Source organism: Phaseolus vulgaris, chromosome 6 (assembly GCF_051622355.1).
Source record: "Phaseolus vulgaris cultivar YP4 chromosome 6, ASM5162235v1, whole genome shotgun sequence".
Classification (NCBI taxonomy): domain Eukaryota; kingdom Viridiplantae; phylum Streptophyta; class Magnoliopsida; order Fabales; family Fabaceae; genus Phaseolus; species Phaseolus vulgaris.
Window position 1 is genome coordinate 33,229,053 of NC_143503.1, and position 20,722 is coordinate 33,249,774.

Here is a 20,722-nt window from a genome sequence, read left to right on the forward strand (position 1 = left end):
GAAGACTCACATATTCGATTATTCACCCATAAGAAACACATAATCGATCATGTGTTTCTTATGAGTACAAAATCAAATATGTGTGTCTTCCATAATTTACAAGAGTGTGTGTGTTTGTTTATTTTTTCTTTGTATTAGTTGGATTTGGCTATTGTGGTGTGTTGTTTAAAGTTAATTATTATGATCTAATGAAGGTTGTGTATTGATGTTGGTTTTTTTGGCATATAAGGTGGCTATTGTGGTACTCTGAAATGCTAGTGGAGGTGCATGGTGTATTTTAAAGGTGATAAAGTATATTGTTTGCTTTGAGCAAGGCAACAACAATATTGAATAATTCCTCTCTAAACAATTATTCATGTCCATGATTGATTATGAAGCTTTTTTTTTTTAATTTACATTTATGTTTGCATAGTTTTAGGTTAGATTGGAGCGACTTCATCAATACATATGCATCTAACCATGTAATCTATTACAGGTGCTTGTTTGATTGTTGTTGATCTTCTTGCTTTTTTTTTAAATTTCATTATTAACCTGGTTACCATAATCGATTTTGGTGTATTCCATTCTTGCATTACTATGATCATTATCAAGTAAAAATCCATTATTTTTTAGTTATTTGCATGTTATTATAATTATATATATATAAATAAATAAATTAGGTTAACATGAAATTTTGAAAGCTAAAAATACACATTACTAATTTATCTCCATCACATAATAAATTATTATATAAAAAGCACGAGTTTACGTTTTTTAGTAATTTTTTCATATTTTTAATTAATAAATATCTTAGACATAATTATTTAACTAGTTATTGTGAAATTTAATAATTTTATTACGTATAAAAATATATGATTGCTGTAAAAATATATATTATTAGTACAGTCTTTTTAAATTCAAAAAAACTCTGTTAGGGTGTGTTTGCTTCGGAGGAGGGAAGGAGTGTTTTTTGTGTTTGTTTCCATGGTTTTGAGAGTGTGGGAGAGGATGGGGAGAGGGTGGATGATTTTTTTCACTATTCACAAAATGAAGAGATTTGGAGGGATTGGTGTGGATTATTGTATTTTTACCAAAACATCCTTTTGCATTCATTTTATTACAATATATAAAATTAAATATTATATAAATTTATTTATTATTTATAATTTCAAAAATATTTAATTATACTATTAATAACAACATATAATTCTAAATAATAATAATAAAAATTTTAATATATATCAACAATATATATAATATATAGTTATATAGAGTAACAAATGAATATAATAATAAATATTATTTTCATAAATTTAATATATTTAATAAATTTATTTCAATTTAACACAAAAATATTTTCATTATATTTTTTATTTTTTATTAAAAAATATAAATAATTATAAATATTATATATTAAAAATATTTAATTAATTCAAACCTAAAAAAAATTATAATTTATTATTCAAATATTTTCCAATAACAAGGATAAATTTGTAAATTTACAATAAACCATTATTACAAATCTACTCTATCATCCTTCAATCCAAACAACCTTACATATCCTCTCTAATCCTCACAAATCCACTCTCTCCCCTGCTCGCAAATTTTCTCCTCAATCCAAACAGAGCCTTAATCTTAAAACTTTGATATTTAATTAGGTTGTTAAGTTTTGGAATGATGACAATTACTATTAATTTACATTAATGTTTAGGATGATATCTAAATTTTGTAGTAAAGATTAAATAATTTCAACATGAATGTCAATAAATATTTTGAGAAGCTTCATAAAAGAATTGATGAGTTCCAACTAAGATTTGATGGTTATTTTGAAGTTGTATTTTTATTTTCCTTGTTTAATTGTTGTAGTTTAATTATATTTTTCTATCATATTATATTGTACAATTTTATGTTGAATTTAATTAGACAATGAATTTTTATGTCAATTTTAATTTATTTTATTAAATTTTACAAAATTTATAATTCTATTTAATTTTATTCACAATGTAAAAATGATTTATATTTTCTAAAATATACCACAAATCATGGGTAAATTCCCTATCTAGCACCATTTACATTTTTATTTCCCTATCTAGCACCCTTTTGTTTTTATTTCCCTATTTAGCACCATTTCAAAAATAAATAAAAATAAAAAGTAATAAATAAAAATGTTTAGTTTAAAATTATTTTTTTAAGAATGAAAAAAATAAGAAATTAAACCCTACAATAACATAAAAGTTGAATCTATAAACATAAATTAGTATTTATTTTTATTATTATTGATAAAATAAATAAACTAAACATTTTTAATTTATTAATTTTTTTATTTTTAATTTATAAAAACTCATTTCTTTATTCATTAATTATATTTCTAACTATTTTAAACATTAAAAATACTTATTTTTTTAATATATTCAAAATTAAAATTATCAAAAAAATAATAATTTATTATTTATTTATTTATTTTTGAAATGGTGCTAAATAGGAAAATAAAAAATAAAAGGGTGCTAGATAGAAAAATAAAAACAAAAGGATGCTAGATAGAAAAATAAAAACAAAAGAATATTAAATAGAGAAATAAAAGTGTAAATGGTGTAGAAAAATAAATCAACCACAAATCATAATAGAAATAATATTTTAATCACAAAATTACATAAACAAAAAGTACTCTTACAATTTTATCAATAAAAAAAAAACTATCAACTAAACAAACTCATCATATTCCTCATCAATTTTCATAAAGTTTTCACTTTATTTTTTGAAGTCCAAAAAAACGAGTCTGAAAATCATCAGTTCCCACTGTGTTTTCCTTGAATCCATGCTTTTCTTTTTCATGGAATCTATTTTGATTCTGTCCATGGCATCTATTCCCTTGAAAGAATTTGAAAGAGAGAGATGAAAATGGAGATGAAATTTGAAAGCATTGGGGAAAAATGTGTGCTCCGTTGTCGTAAACGATGTTTCCCACGTCATAGCCTGGCCTTACTTAGCTGGATTTCAACCCTACCATTGACCCACCACCTCTTCTTCTCCCCAATCCTCCTCTTCTTCTTTATTTCTCTTTTCTCTCTTCTTCTCTTCTCTTTCACCTCAAATTAACTCTCACCATTTTTGACTTCTCTCCCTCTTCACCCTTTTCCCACATTCTCACCTTTAACACCTACTTTATTCCTCTAAATAAATCTCCTCACTCTGCATTGCACGCACACACCACCATCAACATGACCCCTCTCTTATCCTCTTTCTCCCTCACCACCATAGCCTCCTACCTCGTATGCTTCATCCTCCTCCTCATTCTCCTCGAACAGATCTCCTACCTTCTCAAGAAGGCTTCCATTCCAGGACCCTCCTTCGTCTTCCCCTTCCTAGGAAACGCTGTCCCATTGGTTCGCAATCCAACCAGCTTCTGGGACCTTCAGTCCTCTTTGGCTAAGTCCACCCCTTTAGGCTTCTCCGCCAACTACATCATCGGCAACTTCATCGTTTTCATCAGAGACACCGAACTCTCCCACAAGGTCTTCGCCAATGTCCGCCCCAACGCTTTCCACCTTGTGGGCCACCCCTTCGGCAAGAAGCTATTCGGCGAGCACAACCTCATCTACATGATGGGCCAGGAGCACAAGAATCTCCGCCGTCGCATCGCCCCCAACTTCACTCCCAAAGCCCTTTCCACCTACACCGCGCTTCAGCAGATTATCATCCTCGATCACCTCAAGTCATGGGTTGCCAAGTCCCAGGCCCAAACCAATTCCATTCCGCTCCGTATCCTGGCCCGTGACATGAATCTAGACACCTCCCAGACCGTCTTCGTGGGCCCCTACTTGGGCCTCAAAGCCCGGGAGCGCTTCGAGAGGGATTACTTTCTATTCAACGTAGGCCTCATGAAGCTTCCGATTGATTTTCCCGGCACCGCGTTTCGAAACGCGAGGCTCGCTGTAGACCGGCTCATCGAAACACTGGCCACCTGCACCGAGATGAGCAAGACCAGGATGCAGAAAGGGGAAGAGCCTTCGTGCCTAATTGATTACTGGATGCAGGAAACGCTGAGGGAAATCGAGGAGGCCAAGCTCACCGGAGAGCCGGCGGCACCGTTCTCCACCGACGCCGAAATCGGTGGCTACCTCTTTGATTTTCTCTTTGCGGCGCAGGACGCGTCCACGTCGTCGTTGCTGTGGGCGGTGGGGCTGCTGGACTCGCACCCGGAGGTGCTGGCGAAGGTTAGGGCAGAGGTGGCAGCAGCCTGGTCGCCGGAGTCGAACGAGCTGATTACCGCGGATATGCTCCGGGAGATGAAGTACACACAAGCGGTAGCTCGTGAGGTAGTGAGGTTCCGGCCGCCGGCGACGCTGGTGCCGCACATCGCGGCGGAGAAGTTCGCGCTGACGGAGTCGTACACGATACCGAAGGGGTCAATCGTGTTCCCGTCGGCGTTGGAGTCGTCGTTTCAGGGGTTTACTGAACCGGAGCGGTTCGACCCGGAACGGTTCTCGGAGGAGAGACAGGAGGACCAAATATTTAAAAGAAACTTTCTGGCCTTTGGTGCTGGGCCCCACCAGTGTGTGGGTCAAAGGTACGCATTGAATCATCTTGTTCTCTTCATCGCGTTGTTCGCCACGTTGCTAGATTTCAAGAGGGACAGAACGGATGGCTGTGATGACATCGCCTACGTGCCCACCATATGCCCTAAAGACGATTGCAGGGTCTTTCTCTCACAACGCTGCACACGATATCCCTCCTTCCCTGCGCTCCAGGACCTCGTCAAATGACCTTAATACCCTTTACTTTTCCTTCTCACTTCTCGCATGCAGGTTTTTTTTTTTACCATTTTTTTAAATTTAATTCCATTTGGACCCAAAATTAGGAGATCTTGAATATATTTTATCATAAAAAAATTGTTTGTGTTTGCTGTTTAGCCGCAACAAAAAAATTGTGTTGACTTTTGTTTTTTACTTTTGTATTTGTTGGGTTGGGTTTTTGAAATGTTGGAATTATTATTATTATTGCAAGAGTTTGTGTATGTGAATGTAAGAGGTGATTGGTTGGTGGATGATTGGGTGGTTATTAGCAGTGAATAAAATTATGTAAAATTTATTGAGCTGGTGTTCTGTGCAGTTTATGTTTTGTAAAGAATATCTAAAAGCTGTTATTCTTTTGGAAAACAAATTTACTTTGGTTAGTGTAGTGTGTAATCGATTTTAGGTTGCTTAATCAATTTTGGGGAGTGGATTATTATGTTAAGTAATCGTTTATTGAAAAGTACACATGTTTGAATAGATTTTTCAACTACTTTTTTTTTTACACAAAAACTTCTCTCACCTTTATAGCCTATTTTATATGTATTTTTTTTAGTATTTCTGTTTTTTTCTTAAGAAACAGACTATTAGTTTTTATTATTTTTGAATTATCTATTAAAAATTAAAATTTTGTTTATAAGGATTTCTTTTTCTATGAGATAAATAAATGTGTGAAATTAATAAGCAAAAGATAAATTTAATTAATAGATAAATTTAAGGAAGGTATGATGTATATGGGTTAGTTAGAAAGTTCTTTAAAAAGATAGTTAAGTGAGGGTTTAGAATTTAAAATTTTTATTTGTAAGAAGTAAGCAGTTTTGGACTCGTGGTGAGTAGCTGAACTAAAATTGAAATAAGAAAGTAGGTGTAAGGTTAGTAAATTTGAGGTGTCGATAACAATCTTATGACTTCTCTCTTTGTCTTATTATAAAATACAAAATCATCTCCATTCATCGTTTTTTTCTTTTCTTTTCTTAATTATAACTAATGTGTTAGTTTAAGATAAAAATATTTAATACCATTTTTCAAAATTTATTCAATTATGGGTGATTTTGTTTGATATTTTTACATTTTTACGAGACAATAATATAATTCATATATTTATTTACAGAATCGTTATTTATTTATGACCTTACTTGGAACTTTACAAAATTGTTAATACTTTATATCTTAATTTTATTTATTTATTTACTCTATTTGTTTTGTAGCTATAATGATTATTTTTTTCAATTATTGAAATTATATGTATATATTTATATTAATTAATTTTGTTAATCCATGTATTTGGATCACGGTGAAGGAGGATATTAATATATGTGGATGTTTACTTAAGTAACGATAGTGAGAATATTATAATATCTACTTTTCTTCTTTTACTCATAGTGTTTTTTTTTTCTTATATAAGACATTTTTACTTTTTATTACATAAAATATTCATAATAATATAGATAATAAACATTTTTTATACCTTAATTTAAATTTATTTTATTTTAGCTATTAAACTACTTATTTTATCATTTTAACTATAAAATTCAAGTTATTGATGTTAATAAATGATAGTTTTTTATAACACATTATTTTAATATATATATATATATATATATATATATATATATATTTAAAAGTGTGTTATTTTACTTTATTTCAAATTTTAAATTTGATCGAAAGTATTTGAAAAATAGCATAAGATGAGTATCATAATACATAACATAAAAATATATAATTTTATTTGTAAATAAATATTAAAATAATTTATTTCTAAATAAAAATTACAAAAAATTTAAAATGAACATGTCTATAAAAAATTTAAATTTACCAAAGATGTACTCTTCTTTTTATGAGTCTTTAGGTTCTTTTAGAGAATAAGAAATCCAATAGTACTTTTTATTCTTTTAAAATAACTGAATCTTCTTATTTTACACTTTACTCTCTCCATACCACAATAAATGCAAAAGTGAAAATTATTTAAATATTAAAAGATACATAAATGTATAATTGGTAAAAAAAAGTATCATTATAAACATTAAGAGATAAATTATTATACATGTTTCTTAATTTATTCATATTACACTATTATATTTCTAAATTTTATAATTTAAAATATGTTTATAATAAACTAATTCTTTTAATCAATAATAAAAATGATAGTTTTTATTGTATTTTAATATATAAACATTAACTTAAGTATTGTTTTTACTCTAGTTTTATTTTATTTGAATTCATGTTGAATACATATAATAGTAATACATTATAATAATTTTGGCTAATCAACAATATTAAATATTACATTATTAAACAATATCCGCTCAGATTATTAATGAAATTTTTTATATTATTAGTATATATTTCAGTTTTATATTCTAAAATAATAATTCAAACATTAAAAGCACCAACAATTTAAATAAATTTTATATATCACATTAAAAATTGTTGTTAAATTTGACTGCTAATATCATTAAATATTTTATTGTAATATGTTATACAATTATAATGGACAGAATAAATTATTATATATTTTAGTGTTTATATGTAAATGACATTATAAGTGTGATTGAATTTTAAATTTTGAAAATATAAATTAAGATTAAAATAAATTTGAAATTTAAATAATTATTATTATAAGATCTTAATAAATAAATAAAAATTTAAAATAAAAATATATTAAAATAAATTATCAAACATATAAAAAAAAAGTAGAAAATATAAACATTAAATGTTAGACTCGAGGCACCACCCATACATTCACACAATTAAACAATAAAAGATTCTCTACCTACCTTTTAGTGAACATTCTATTACATTGGACTAGAGTAGAACATTCTGTACTTTCTATATGAAATACTTTTTCTGTACATTTTAAATTTTATTCTATTTTTCACTTTTTTTTTCTTTCAATTATGTGGAAGGAGTGAATAAAATAGGATTTGGAAAGTGTAAAGCTGGAGGAAATGTGGTCTGAGTCAGATGGGCATGCACATGCACATGCACATGTTGTTATGTGATGCCATTGCCATGTTAATTGCACCGACACCATTGTTAGCCTCTTGGAATTGGGATTATTATGTTCTTTGCATTCTTGTCTTCTGTGGTGTCGTGTCTTTTTCAAAGTCACACCTTTTAAAGTTTCAACTTTTAATTGGGTAGTGATACAATAATAATTCACAATTTTATATAATCAAGTTCTTAATATTATTAATAATATTTTTGTATCATTTAATCATAAATTTACTTTTTATTATATATCTATTTTTAGATCTTTCACATAAAAATTATATACAACTTCAAAAATAATCAAGAGCATCATTTTCCCTTTTAATTACAATTTTGATTCTTTTAATTCCTACACACTATTTTAAAAAGATTACAACTTGAAACGAAGTTAAAAGTGAATAATCTTTTGTAAGAAAATGGCAAGTGGGTTTTGAAAACTTTAAAGACATAAAACCTATTTTATGCTAAAACAGAGAAAGAGTGATAAGAGCATTTAAATGTTGGGAGAAGAACAAAGATTGAAGTGGTGCAGAGTGCAGAGTGCAGAGTGTTATGAAATGTCCCATCATGTACAGTTTTCCCTTTTCAGTATTGTTTGACTTCTTCCCTACAACACTCTACAGATATGGAACCAAGAGCCAAGCCAGACACCATATTCAGGTTAAGGGTATATCTTATTTTGTTTTTATTATACTATTTACAACATTCAATATGCTCATCCATCAAATTATATATTTCAGATTTTTTTTGCTTCATTTCTATGTGTGTGATTTGTTCAACTACAAGTGGCAGTGATAATATCACAAGAGTGTATTTTAGTTATAATCAATTTTTAAAAAATAAAGTCAAATAAAAGTGTTTGATTTTTTTAAAACATAAATAAAAATCTTTTTGAATCCTTGTAATCACTATTATACAAGTTTCAAGGTTAATCGTGAATGATAATCAATTATTAACCACAGTGTGTGGTCATTAATGTCTTTTAAAAGAAGTAGATATATTTAAGATACTATGATTTAATTAATTACATGTTGATATATATATATATATATATTATATTATATTAGTTGTTATGATGTTGGTGAATATGTTTAACTTATTTTATTTATTTCCATTTTATACAGTAATTCATGTACATGGATATTTCCTCTCTATATAAATAATTTATCTTGTTTAAATTATATGTAATATTGACTGTGGGATAAATATTATTGTTTTTCACAATCGTCATAACTTCTTTCTCTTGTCTATTGTGTCTCTAGTATTTGTAACATTATAATCTTTCGTTTGTTTTGATGACCAAAGTGACAAGATAATTTCATATAATAGTTAGTAGTTTTGCGTCAGTTAAACAGATCAAAATTCAGCACGCTCTCACAAAAATAGGCAGGAATATGAAGATTGGTTGACACACATTAGTAACAGATAGATATATCACCTTGAAATGAAATAAACTATATTGATAGGTCAACTCCTTATAATGTGCCTAGACTCTCCAGCAGAGTTACTATCATGGTAAAAAAAAAACACCAATAGAAGGAAGAATTATCTACTAAATAAGTCAATATATTGTTTATTATTTTAAATAGTAGGACACAAATTATATATAACAATTATTATTCAATATACCATATCAATAAATTGTTTTAATGTGTAATTTTTAAAACATAATGTATAACGTAAGTCCCAGGCTTACAAACTTATAAACAACGAATTTCGTAACTTAATTAAATTAGATTTAAGTCTATTTAAATTATTCTTTTTATTACAAGCACTGAAAATACACTATGTTTTATAATAAATTAATATGAAATAATATTTAACAGGTAGGTAATTAATTCATGTAATACATGCTTTGATTCCGTTAAGTACTCGTTTTCATCTTGTGTGTGAAGAAACATGATCAGACAACAAATTCTATAACACTAATAACAGTAAATAACACCCAAATGACGCATATATCTATCTATATACAGAGAGAGATGGAGAATATAAATTTTATAATTATTACGATGTAATAGAAAGAGAGATAGAGAAAAAAAATGTTGATGAGGTATTTAAAAATAATGGGCATCATATATCATTACTCAGATAGAAAAATGATTGCTGCCCATGTGAAGGATGTCCCTTGTCTATTTGTCATCAAAGAAAAAAAATAAAATATTTTTGGTAAACTTAACTGCAGATAACGTGTGAAAAAATGAACACAGAATCATATGCTATACCGAAAGAAACTCTGAACACAGAATCATATGCTACCGAAAGAAACTCTGAACACAGAAATTCCTGTTGCACAGATATCCTAAGACGAGCATTTTGTCAAATGGTGAGTATGAAGATATGTACTGTAATAGACTATTTAAAGCCTATTCGTTGTAGTGTAGCAGGACAACGCGTTCACATCAGTTGCATATGGCTCTGGAAGTTTCGTCTATTTAGCAAATATTCTTGCTTCGATGGAAAATGGCATGTTAGCATGACACTAACACAGAACAAAGACACTTCTGATGATAAATACTGGATGAAGAAAATGAGAAAATAGTATTGTCATGTTAGATTGGTAATTTTCACATTGTATTTTGAAAACCCGGGGGCCTCAATTAAGAACACCATTCTGCTGAGAAAGAGAAAACTGAACGAGGGAGCCCATAGACCGGCCCACATGGGATATATGTAGATCTAAGGATTGGGACCTTTATGCTCATGGTTAGAAAAGAAAATTGACATGACATGTGAGTAATGCTGTAACAGTGATGATAGGTGTAAATGTGTTAGGAATATTGTTTATGCAAAGCAGCAGTGAGCATTCGTAGGAACAGTAATGATAACAAGTAATAATAATTTTTTAAGACTGACATCAAGCAATGGTTAAAATGGCGTGATGTATGACCAAAGGTATGGATTGCCACTTTATCACTTTTATATTTCCCCCTTTTGCCAAGGCCAGTCATCTAAACTCGAAATTGTTCAACTGTGTCATTTGTTTAACAATCCGCATGAAAATGTTATGCTGAAACTAGACCTACATAGCCGCCGAGCAGAGCCAAAATAGATGATATAAGATAAGCACCTAATACAATATTTGGTTCTCTGAACCCACGTAATTGGAGGCGGTAATGAAAGGGAGGAATCCTCAAAAACCTCCAACCTGCTCCCCGGAAGCTCTTAGTTATCTTCCAGTACAATACCTGGTATAAAGAAAATAAAACAATTAAGATATTAAAATAAGCACTTTTACTTGTGAAATAACGAATGATACCAGCTAGTAATTTCTAATTGTAGGACCAAGTTACTCAGTAGTAGCACAGGCATGAACAGGTACAATTTGTAGAGATGTTGGATATGTCTTAATCCAAAATAAAGTACTCAATTATAAAGATTTTAACTGTCTACATGGAACACTATTTTTTTTTCCTAGTTTAGATGTGTTACCCACAAGTCAAGCCACCCAATCATCAACCACCCCTTCTATGACTATGGAGCATCTTTTGCACGTGCAATATTCATTCCTTCCATTTTGTTTAATTTTGATCAAACCAATATCTCAATGTCAAAGCAACCAGTGAAACATGGAACACGCCCAGAGAAAAGGGAAAACAAATTGGTCATTGCAGTCCAACTTCGTGCATAAAAGAAAGGGAATCCCTGCAGATGCAATACAATTTTTTTTGGAGGGGAGGCAAGAGGAGAGACATGCTGGAATGCTGGAATGCAGTAACTACTTCTAATTATGGTGTAACAGATTAATGTATACAAAACGTAGGTATGACATACATTGAGGTAACAAAGACAGGGAAACTGAACAAGCTTAATATGGTGTGGGAAGGTGTGCGCCAAGGGTATTCCTTAGCAAACAGCCAAACCAAATATCAAATTATTGTGGCGGGCTTTGTTGGTTTGGAAAGATGATATATAAATTTTACATATATAGACAAATACAAAGAAGAAACACATGGCGTGCAAGAATAAGCAACACGATGGTGATCAACTAATAAATGGACAAAATGTAATAATTAATGGTTGAGCTAACTAGCTTACAATCCATGCCCAAAATGAATAAAAGAAGCAATTTTAAACTATGATATGTCCGTTCAAAAGCCACCCTTTTAAATGGCATTTATTAACAGACAATAGTTGAGTTAAATCATATACAATTCGACAGAAAATAATTTCAATGTGAACTTCTATAAGACATACAAAACAACCGAAATATAATTTTACAAATTTGTAATGGCCCTCAGCACCCTAAAGTTAATAAATGTGTTTTCTTCCTTCTCACATCCTTTTTACCAATAACCCATGCAAATTACAACAATAAGTAAATTTGAACTTAATGTGGTGACAAATCCATTTATTGTGGATATTGAAATACCCATTGCCTGTCCATCTTAATTGTGGTAATCTCAGAGCATAGTAAGCGTCACATGCACTTGAAATGATGGGCATAAATTCATTTGGAAACAAGCAATAGGAAGCATTTCAAGCATGGGACAGACCTGGATGATAACTGATAATGACTCAACAACGAAAATTCCGGATGAAATGAGTAGAGGGAAGAACATTCCAGTACACGAAGCCATTGCAGCTAACCCACCACCAAGTGCCAAAGATCCTATATGACCCATAAATATAGAAGCTTTGTATCTGTTGTGCAGAAGAAATCCAACACAAGATCCAGCCATTGAAGCCCCAAATATAGCAAGATCTGGTTTGGCATGTTCAGGAAAAGAGAAGAGAAAAAGATATATATCAAGCAAGTCTCCGTTGTACGGAAATATTCATACTACATACATATACATTGTACTAAAAATGACCATTTTTTGTATCATGATACAAATAGGAAAAAGTTGGTATGGCAACATCGCTAAGTCTTAAGAGAAATAACTGACTGAGATTTTCCTTTCTGACCAGTGAGAGCAGGAATTTGTATCATACCGTTAAAAATAACCAAACCAGATTTAGATCTACATGGTGATTGGAAATAATGATCAATGAGCATTAAGAACAGAAGGACGATCAAGGCATCTTTAATTGACCATAGAAGACACTTAAAGAGAACTGAGATTTGCCCTTCTGACCAGTGAAAGCAGCAACGGGTATCATGATGTTAAAAATAAGTAAAATGAAACTAGATATAGATCGTGATAGTTAATAGTGATCAAGGTGCATTGAAACAGAAGAAAAAATTTAACTCATTAATTGGCCATTAAAGACATTATCGTCATTAGAAAACTGAAGATGTATGGAGAAACTGCGGGCAAAATAATGTCAAACAAGGATATGGCTCCTCTAGAGTTTTAAAAGAATTGCAATCTTCTGGTAAAATTTTTAACCTAATTCAACATTTAATATAAAAATATATTTTTTAGGGGATAAAATTCACACAGTTTACAAAAGAACTGCCAGGGATGCTGATCTACGAATTAAGATCTCAAATGGACTATAACTTAATCAAGTCATATAATCTTCTTTGTTGTATCAGCTCTATGTTCAAGTGCAAGGCTGCAAGGCACAGTAAGATAGCCAAAATTATATTGTTCATAGCATATGTCCATAATTATCGTACGTATATTAAATCTGTGTACAATTTTATAGCCTAGCCACTCCCAAGCCTGTGTAAAGGGAGAGGAGAGTGTTAGTAGCCAACTTAAAATTAGTTAATGTCAAAACCGTGCTGCTCATTATGTTTTTAGGAAGTTTTATATTTTATCCTTGCTATAATTTTATTCTTTATTAGTGCTGTATCTTGCTATCAATACTAGGATTATGTATTTAGAAACAATACCATAATTACGGGGTTTGTTTCCTAAGAATTAGCCATTAGCCCTCTATAATTCTTAAAATAACTAGTAGACTCATGTATTTATAGGTTTAATGGGCTCATACTTGATATATGGAAAAAATATTATGCCAAAACAAAGTAATAGATTTACATATAGTTTTTATTGATTTGGAAAAAAGTTTTTAATCAAGTGCTAAGGAGGTGTTGCAAAAGACTTTGGAAGAGAAAGGTGTTCGCAATGCTAACATCCAGGCTATAAAAGACATGTATGATAGGGTGACGACTAATATTAGAACTCTAAGCGGAAAGGCAAAGGAGGACTTTCCAATATGGAATCAGGGATAGGATTGCAACGCTCAGTCTCGAGTCTTTACTAGTTTAATCTACGCTTTAATATGCTTACCAAAGACATACACAAAATTGTCCCTAATTAATATTTTTTACGGGTGATATAGTTTTCATTGAAGAATCAAGGAAAGCAATTAACTTCAAACTTGATCTTTGAAAACATAAGTTTTCGCTTAAATACGAATAAGATAGTATGTTTGTATATGCATTGCCTTTTTAGTAAAAGACAAAATAAATATGACTTGCGAGTAAAGATGAGAGGGAGGTGTCATACCATTTTTTTTTTAAGTTTAAAAATCTAAGATCAATAATGCAGAAATATGACAATTAATGAGAGGATGACATGCACAAGACAAGTGAGATGCCGAAAATAGAGAAAGATATTGAGAGTTATTTGTGATCATAAAGTACCTACCACCAGGCTCAAGTAAGTTTGGTCAAATGCTATATGTAGTGTGTGTACACATATAAAGGTCACAGGAAAGAACTGTGACAGTAGATTGCATGGTTTTTAGAAATGTGAAAAGGGGAAAAAGGGACCAAGACAGACGTTGGCGAAAGTTGTTAAACAAGATCCCATAGTAAATAATATCCTTGAAGATCTGCTCATTAAACCAAGTGGCATCATATGATCCCCATAACCTGCCTAACTTAGTGAAATAGGTTTTTGCTATTGTAGTTGCTATAATCTATATAGTCCTTTTTTAATTCTTTTTATTGATTACAGAACTGCAATGATTTTTAAAAAATCTGGCTTAAAGATATTTTGAAAGTCCAAATTTGATTAACAAAAACGCTACTAACCAGAACATACTGGAAGAACAGCTATTGACATTCCAGTAAACGCCAATGCAGCAGTACCTCCAGCTAATCCATCAAGAGCATCTGCTAATTTAACACCATTTCCCATGGAAACAAAACTAAATGATGTTAAGAGTTGGTAACATCTTCCCAAGTACACAAGGCCCAATGGCAGAGGAACCAGCATCTTCCTGCATTTAAGTAAAGGAAATGAGAAGGAGGAGGATTGTGTGATTTGTTACCAGTCAATAAAACAGATAAACAAACAAACTCACTTATGAGCATCGTCATCTGCACTTTGCAGTTTATACAATGTACACATTATCTTGAGACTTCAAATTTTTAGCTTTCCAAGAATGATTTTAAGACCCTTATGTAGTTTAATGTCAAGCACGGATGAACATATGTGTAAAAATGGACATGCAATCAAAGAAGATCTTATAAACAGTTCCTTAGATCTGCACCCCGTAAAATTAATTTTTCTCATCCCTCTCCCTCTTTTAAAATTTTAAAGCAAGCTACCCCTACAATTTTTCTAGTTCCAGTTTTAATGGGAAATAACATTTTCAAAACAACCAATGGCTTGCCCGTAGCCCAACAAAAAATAGAAAACAGAAAAATCACGAAGCATTAACATGATAAAAGACGTTCCCTTCTCACTTTTGGGTATCTGTAAGCACATCATCTTAATCAGTATCATGCGAAAAGGTCAAAATACAAATACATTAGAAATAAGTATATTAGTAGTAAAAAAAATGACAATTCTTTTGATCGGAATAGATTACTCAACAAGGGAAAATATTTGTACTGGTGTAATCTAGAAATTGTGAAGACATTTCATCAAAAGATAAAATACTAAAAAAAGTAACATTAAACTACAGAAATCAATTCATTATTTGTTTTTACTTGAGATCACCCAAAAATTTCTGTAACACTAAGTTATAAATAAATATATCAGTAGTAAGCAAAAGGCAAAAAAAAAAGAAGATCAGAATAAAAAATTGAGCAAGGGAAAAATCTACGAATTGATGTAATCTATGAAGTGTGAAGACAGTTCATCTAAAGATAAAATACTAAAAAAAGTGACATTAAACGTTCATTTTTTTTTATTTTTCTTGAGATCACTCAACAATTTCCATAACACCCACGTAGTAAATAATAGAGCTCGGATATAGGGTGTGTTTGATAAAAACTACTTTATAAGTTACCTGGTAGCTAATAAATTAGTGTTTAGTTAAGCTATCTAGCTAATAAACTAGCTGCTAATTGATAAATTCCTAATGTAATTACAATTTTAGATTTTTTTAAAAACAATTAAATTCTAATTAAAAAATTTAGTGCTTCTATTTACTTTTTTAAAGTTACATAATGTTTTTATTTGGACATGTCATTTTATTTAAATTGACTGATTTAATGACTATACTATACGCCAAATTTAATTTATTTATTTATTTACAGGTATTTAAATGATTTTATCTCTCAATTTAAACTTCTGTTGCATTAAGTTTCCTTTATTTTGTAATTTTTTATAGCATCATGTAAAAAATATTAGTTACTTTAATTTGTATGCTAAGTGTTTTTGAATTTGACTACATAAAAAATAAAAACTAACCCAACAAACACTAAAAATAATGCAATAACTAAACTAAATATTTGATATTTGTAATTGAAAATAGACAATAATAGACAAAAAGAAATTAAAAAAAATATATATTAAAATGACATAACAAACTCCAACTTGTGCAGAACTAGTTTATAGTTTATAGGTTAGAAACTCCTAAAACAAGTCACTTTGAGGTAACTTACCAAATAGTTTACAAAGATTAAACTAGCTTATGATCTAGTCAAACAAGCTAGAAACTAACTTATTGACCTTACCAAACACGCTAATAGTAATTATGACTTAACAAGTGTATTCTCAAAGTTTTGTCACATTTGATTTCAACTTAAACATTTCAGATAATGTTAAATTTTGTTTATGTAATTTTACTATAAGCAAAAAGAAAAATATTCACATTTTTAATTAGTTTTTAACTCAAGCACATAAGGGGCAAAAAATCATGTTCGCAACTGTTTGTGAAATGCATTTTATGAGAACAGATATGTGAGTTACCATCAGAAAAATGCTGATCAGATTAGTTACAAGAAAGTATACATGCCATAGGGTGAAGATAAACTGGTGATGTCCAACCAAAACGAAAACCACGTTCCAACGGCTACCTGTGTGGGATAGAAAATGCAGATTTAATAAGAAATAACTTTTAATTTTTCATTTTAAATCTAGTCCCTCTCACATCACTTTTTGCAAAATATAGTGTCTACTCATAAGGCAGATTTTGATTGCAAAAGAACAAAATTGAGGCATATCTGTACTAGTGAGGAATTTAATTGCAGAAATTGATCTGTGAGCACTAAATGGTGAGAAAAATATCATTCAAAGATCATATTGGGATTTTTTCAGGGGTGGGAGAGGAGGAAGTCAAAGCAATGCTTCTAATACAAAGATAAACCAATCACCTGCAAAAGCACTTCTGTCAATACAGGCAAAACTCTCCAATGATTGGTGAGGCTTAATATATCACTAAGTAAACCAACTGCAGCAAATGCAATAGTTGCGCCAGCTGCCCCAGAAACTTCTGTTGACGAGGAACTAGCAAAGACATGAGCAACAATTATACCAATAGGTACAAAAAGCAAACCACCCAATGTCGGTGTGCACTTTTTCGTTCGATGGCTAGGAGGCCCTTGTTGCTTGATTACATGGATAAATTTAAAAAGACGAAAAATTGGGACACAAACATAGCCAGCAAAAGAAACCAAAAAGGCTGATATAAGAAATGGACGGGTCAAGTAAAAAGGTGATAAGGGAAGCCTAACAATTCTCCATGCACACCAATCTACATACAAAAGCAGTAATGTCAAGACAATTATAAGCCCCATAGTGATGAAAATTCCTAGTTTGGTCCTGCAAACACATTAAAATCTGAACTGGATTACCACAGCACCACATAAATGGAAGGATAATTTATCAAGAATTAAGTAATAGATGACAGGAAAGGCTATCAAGCATTAAGTTACCAACTATACTTAAATGCATTTCCTATGAAAATGAGTCTAAAAAGCGCAGAGACATCACTATACTATTGAACAATATCTTTCACCTTCAAACCATCCATCTCTCACCATACACAACATGCTTGTGACTTTGTGTATGCGGGAAGCTTTTGTGAATTTTCTCTGCCTGCCTTAATCTATTTTTTAAAAATTGAAAATTTTGTTGTCAGTGGTGTTCCCTTTCATATCCCTCCAAATGCAAGTGTTGGTTAGGTTTTGGAGCCATATGCAAGCTGTGTCCCCAAAATGTCAAAGCCAGAAAAAAAATCCCGACACTAAAATTATATTGTTTGACATGTGTAGTATGAGTGTCAATGACTCAATATCCAACATGAGTTGGACACAGCTTCAACAAGCAGTGCCAGTGCTACATAGATCATGCCTAATTTCTAGAAATCATGTCATGCTATAGAAATATATGTTCAATATATGAAATATTTACATTGACAAATAAGGGTATCCAAATCAACCATTTACATAAGTTTCTACATAATTACCTAGGTTTCTTCTGTCCCCTCCCAAGGGTTGCAAACCTATGAGCAGCCAATGTCATAGCATCATTATTTGATGCAGAAACAGAAGGCAAATCAATGTCATTCACTGGAGTGAGAAAAACTTCACCATCACTGTCTTCCCCATCACTGGAAGAGAACACATACGCAGAACTTTCATCAGCAGCACTCCAATCATCAAACATTGGAATGTCAAACGTATCCTGTAAAAGATAATAAATGTCATGAAACTGAATCAGAATAGTTAAATCACAATTATTGGCAAAACAAATGACCTGCTAGAGCCTCAAAGGGGGCTCCCTAAGTTAAATTCCAGATATAAACCCTTGTAACTGTAAGCATGTGAGAAAATACGCACATTATATCACATCAGTTTCACAGCAATCATTACTGAAAGAATCAAGAGCACTTGTTTGTCAAAAGACAAAATTCAGGTGCAATTCTTTAGGTGCTTTTTTTTTTCCGATCAGAATTAGAATGTCACCTTGATGATTAGCATGATAATGACTTGCATTAGCACATCAAAAGCACCTAATTCTCATCATCGTTAAAGTTAGCATTTATATCTGGTGCAAATGAATCTTTAGATTATCAAAAGCTATTATCTCTCACTCAAAATTACAGACTAAGAGACAATGGTTTCAGACTGTTAGAACAGCCAAGCACCTCCACTGAATATATTATTAGCAATAGTAAGAGTAAAGCAATGGTAATAATATAGAAAAAGAAAACAAGATTGAAATCTCAAACTCAAAATTAGAGACTAAGAAACTACGGTTTCAGACTTTCAGAACAGCAAGCACCTCGACTGATACTACAATTAAGAATAGTAAGAGCAAAGCATCGGTAAAACTACAGAAAAATAAAACAAAATTGAAATGGACGAAGTAATTATCTCTCGAACTAAAGATTGCAGACCACGGTATCAGACTTTCTGAACGACAAGAACTGAGCATATTATTAAGTCCGAGAATATTTTAAAGCGTTGGAAGAGTAAAACTGCAGGAATAAAATAAAATTGATTTCGGAGAAGCGAAAACGAACATCGTCGAAGGCTCTCGTAGGAACGACATTACGCAGAGCGCCGCATTCATACTGCTGAATGATGAAGGGATGTAGCTGCATAGAAGGAATTGAACGATAAACAAAATAATTAAATCAAACTATTCGGCAATCGGATTTCGAAAAGACAGAGATAAAGAGAAGAGTACCTGGAGAGTGGCGCAAGCGAAGCGGGAGTGGAAAGAACATGCGAGGGAAATTGTTGGAGAGAGAGGGAGGTGTTTGTTGCGAGAGAGACGGAGAGGGAGAGATAAAGATTGGCGATGGTTGAAAATTCCAGAATGAAAAGACATGGATGCGATGCGAGAGAGGGAGCGTTGAAGAGGAAGCAGATCTGAAGGAAATGGTCATGGAAAGAAAATGTGGAGAGGAATGGAAAGGAGGCAGGCATATTCCATATTAGGAGCATTTTATATGGCCAGGGAGGGAAAGTGTGAAATGGCGGTACTTCGAGATCATCGCGTCGCCGAAACCGTTCGGCTTATTTCTGTTTTGTTTACTGTACGTCAAAATTAAGTAAGCCTTTGGGAGAGACAAATAGAAACAGAGAGAGGTAGTCTTATAAAAAAAATGTTTAATTAAAGAGAGAAATTATTATTATTATCATTTTTTTAAAATAACAGAATTATGTATTTTATTAAATAAAAATATTATTTTGTAAAATTATCTAACTAAAAAATGGTATAAATATAATTATAAAATATTATGGTATAAATAATAAAATGATATAAAAAAGGAGGGAAAAGTGTTAACTTCGACTTTACCGATGATGAATGATTAATCTATAGCTATATATAGAGGGAATTTATCTCTTTAACTGATCTTTTGGTGTTTATTAATTTTATTTTTATATTAATATTTATTTTATTGTTTTATTTTGGACATTTTAGTTATTTTATTATTTTTTTAAGTATTTAATAAATAGATAATTATTCTTATAATTAATTTATATTTATATATCTATATATAAATTTATATATAAAAGGGATTTCTCTCTTTAATCGCTTTTTTGGTATTTATCAATTATATCTTTATATTAATATTTATTTTATTATTTTATTTTAAACATTTCAGTCATTTCATTATTTTTTAAGTATTTAATAAATAACTAATTATTTTTATAATTGATTAGAAATTGTTTTTTATTTTTATTTTTAAAACATATTCTATCATTTTGTAGAAAACATTAATCAATTTTAAATTTGAAGCAATTTATTAAAAGTTTTGTATGTAGGTAGATTTTTTTCTCATTATCTTCATCTCTCTTAAAATTCATACTTGAAAAATGCGTAACCCTACTTCCCACTTTCTTTTATGTACCTTACTTTCTATTTTATTTTATC

General features: G+C 30.8%; 2 protein-coding genes across 10 annotated transcripts; one reads left to right on the forward strand and one right to left on the reverse strand.

Moving 5' to 3' along the window:
- Positions 1–2,592: 2,592 nt before the first annotated feature.
- On the forward strand, positions 2,593–5,072 carry LOC137832360 (cytochrome P450 710A11). The gene has a single exon (XM_068640498.2). The coding sequence runs from the start codon at positions 3,198–3,200 to the stop codon at positions 4,740–4,742; it is 1,545 nt and encodes a 514-aa protein (XP_068496599.2). The 5' UTR covers positions 2,593–3,197; the 3' UTR covers positions 4,743–5,072.
- A 5,553-nt stretch (positions 5,073–10,625) lies between these two features.
- Positions 10,626–19,914, reverse strand: TRANS11 (translocase 11). Of its 9 annotated transcripts, XM_090303196.1 has the most exons (9): positions 19,529–19,884; positions 19,362–19,436; positions 18,427–18,520; positions 18,303–18,338; positions 17,209–17,656; positions 16,847–16,911; positions 14,695–14,882; positions 12,257–12,465; positions 10,626–10,948 (listed from the first exon to the last, which is right to left on the reverse strand). In XM_090303196.1, the coding sequence occupies exons 5-9, from the start codon at positions 17,629–17,631 to the stop codon at positions 10,766–10,768; spliced, it is 1,068 nt and encodes a 355-aa protein (XP_090159322.1). In that variant the 5' UTR covers positions 17,632–17,656; positions 18,303–18,338; positions 18,427–18,520; positions 19,362–19,436; positions 19,529–19,884; the 3' UTR covers positions 10,626–10,765. The 9 variants fall into 9 exon arrangements, 4 of the variants coding, with proteins under 4 accessions (XP_090159322.1, XP_068496607.1, XP_090159323.1 ...); XR_016521394.1 differs by having other exon boundaries at positions 16,851–16,911; positions 18,303–18,520; positions 19,529–19,914; XR_016521395.1 differs by having other exon boundaries at positions 16,805–16,911; positions 18,303–18,520; positions 19,529–19,914.
- Positions 19,915–20,722: the final 808 nt, after the last annotated feature.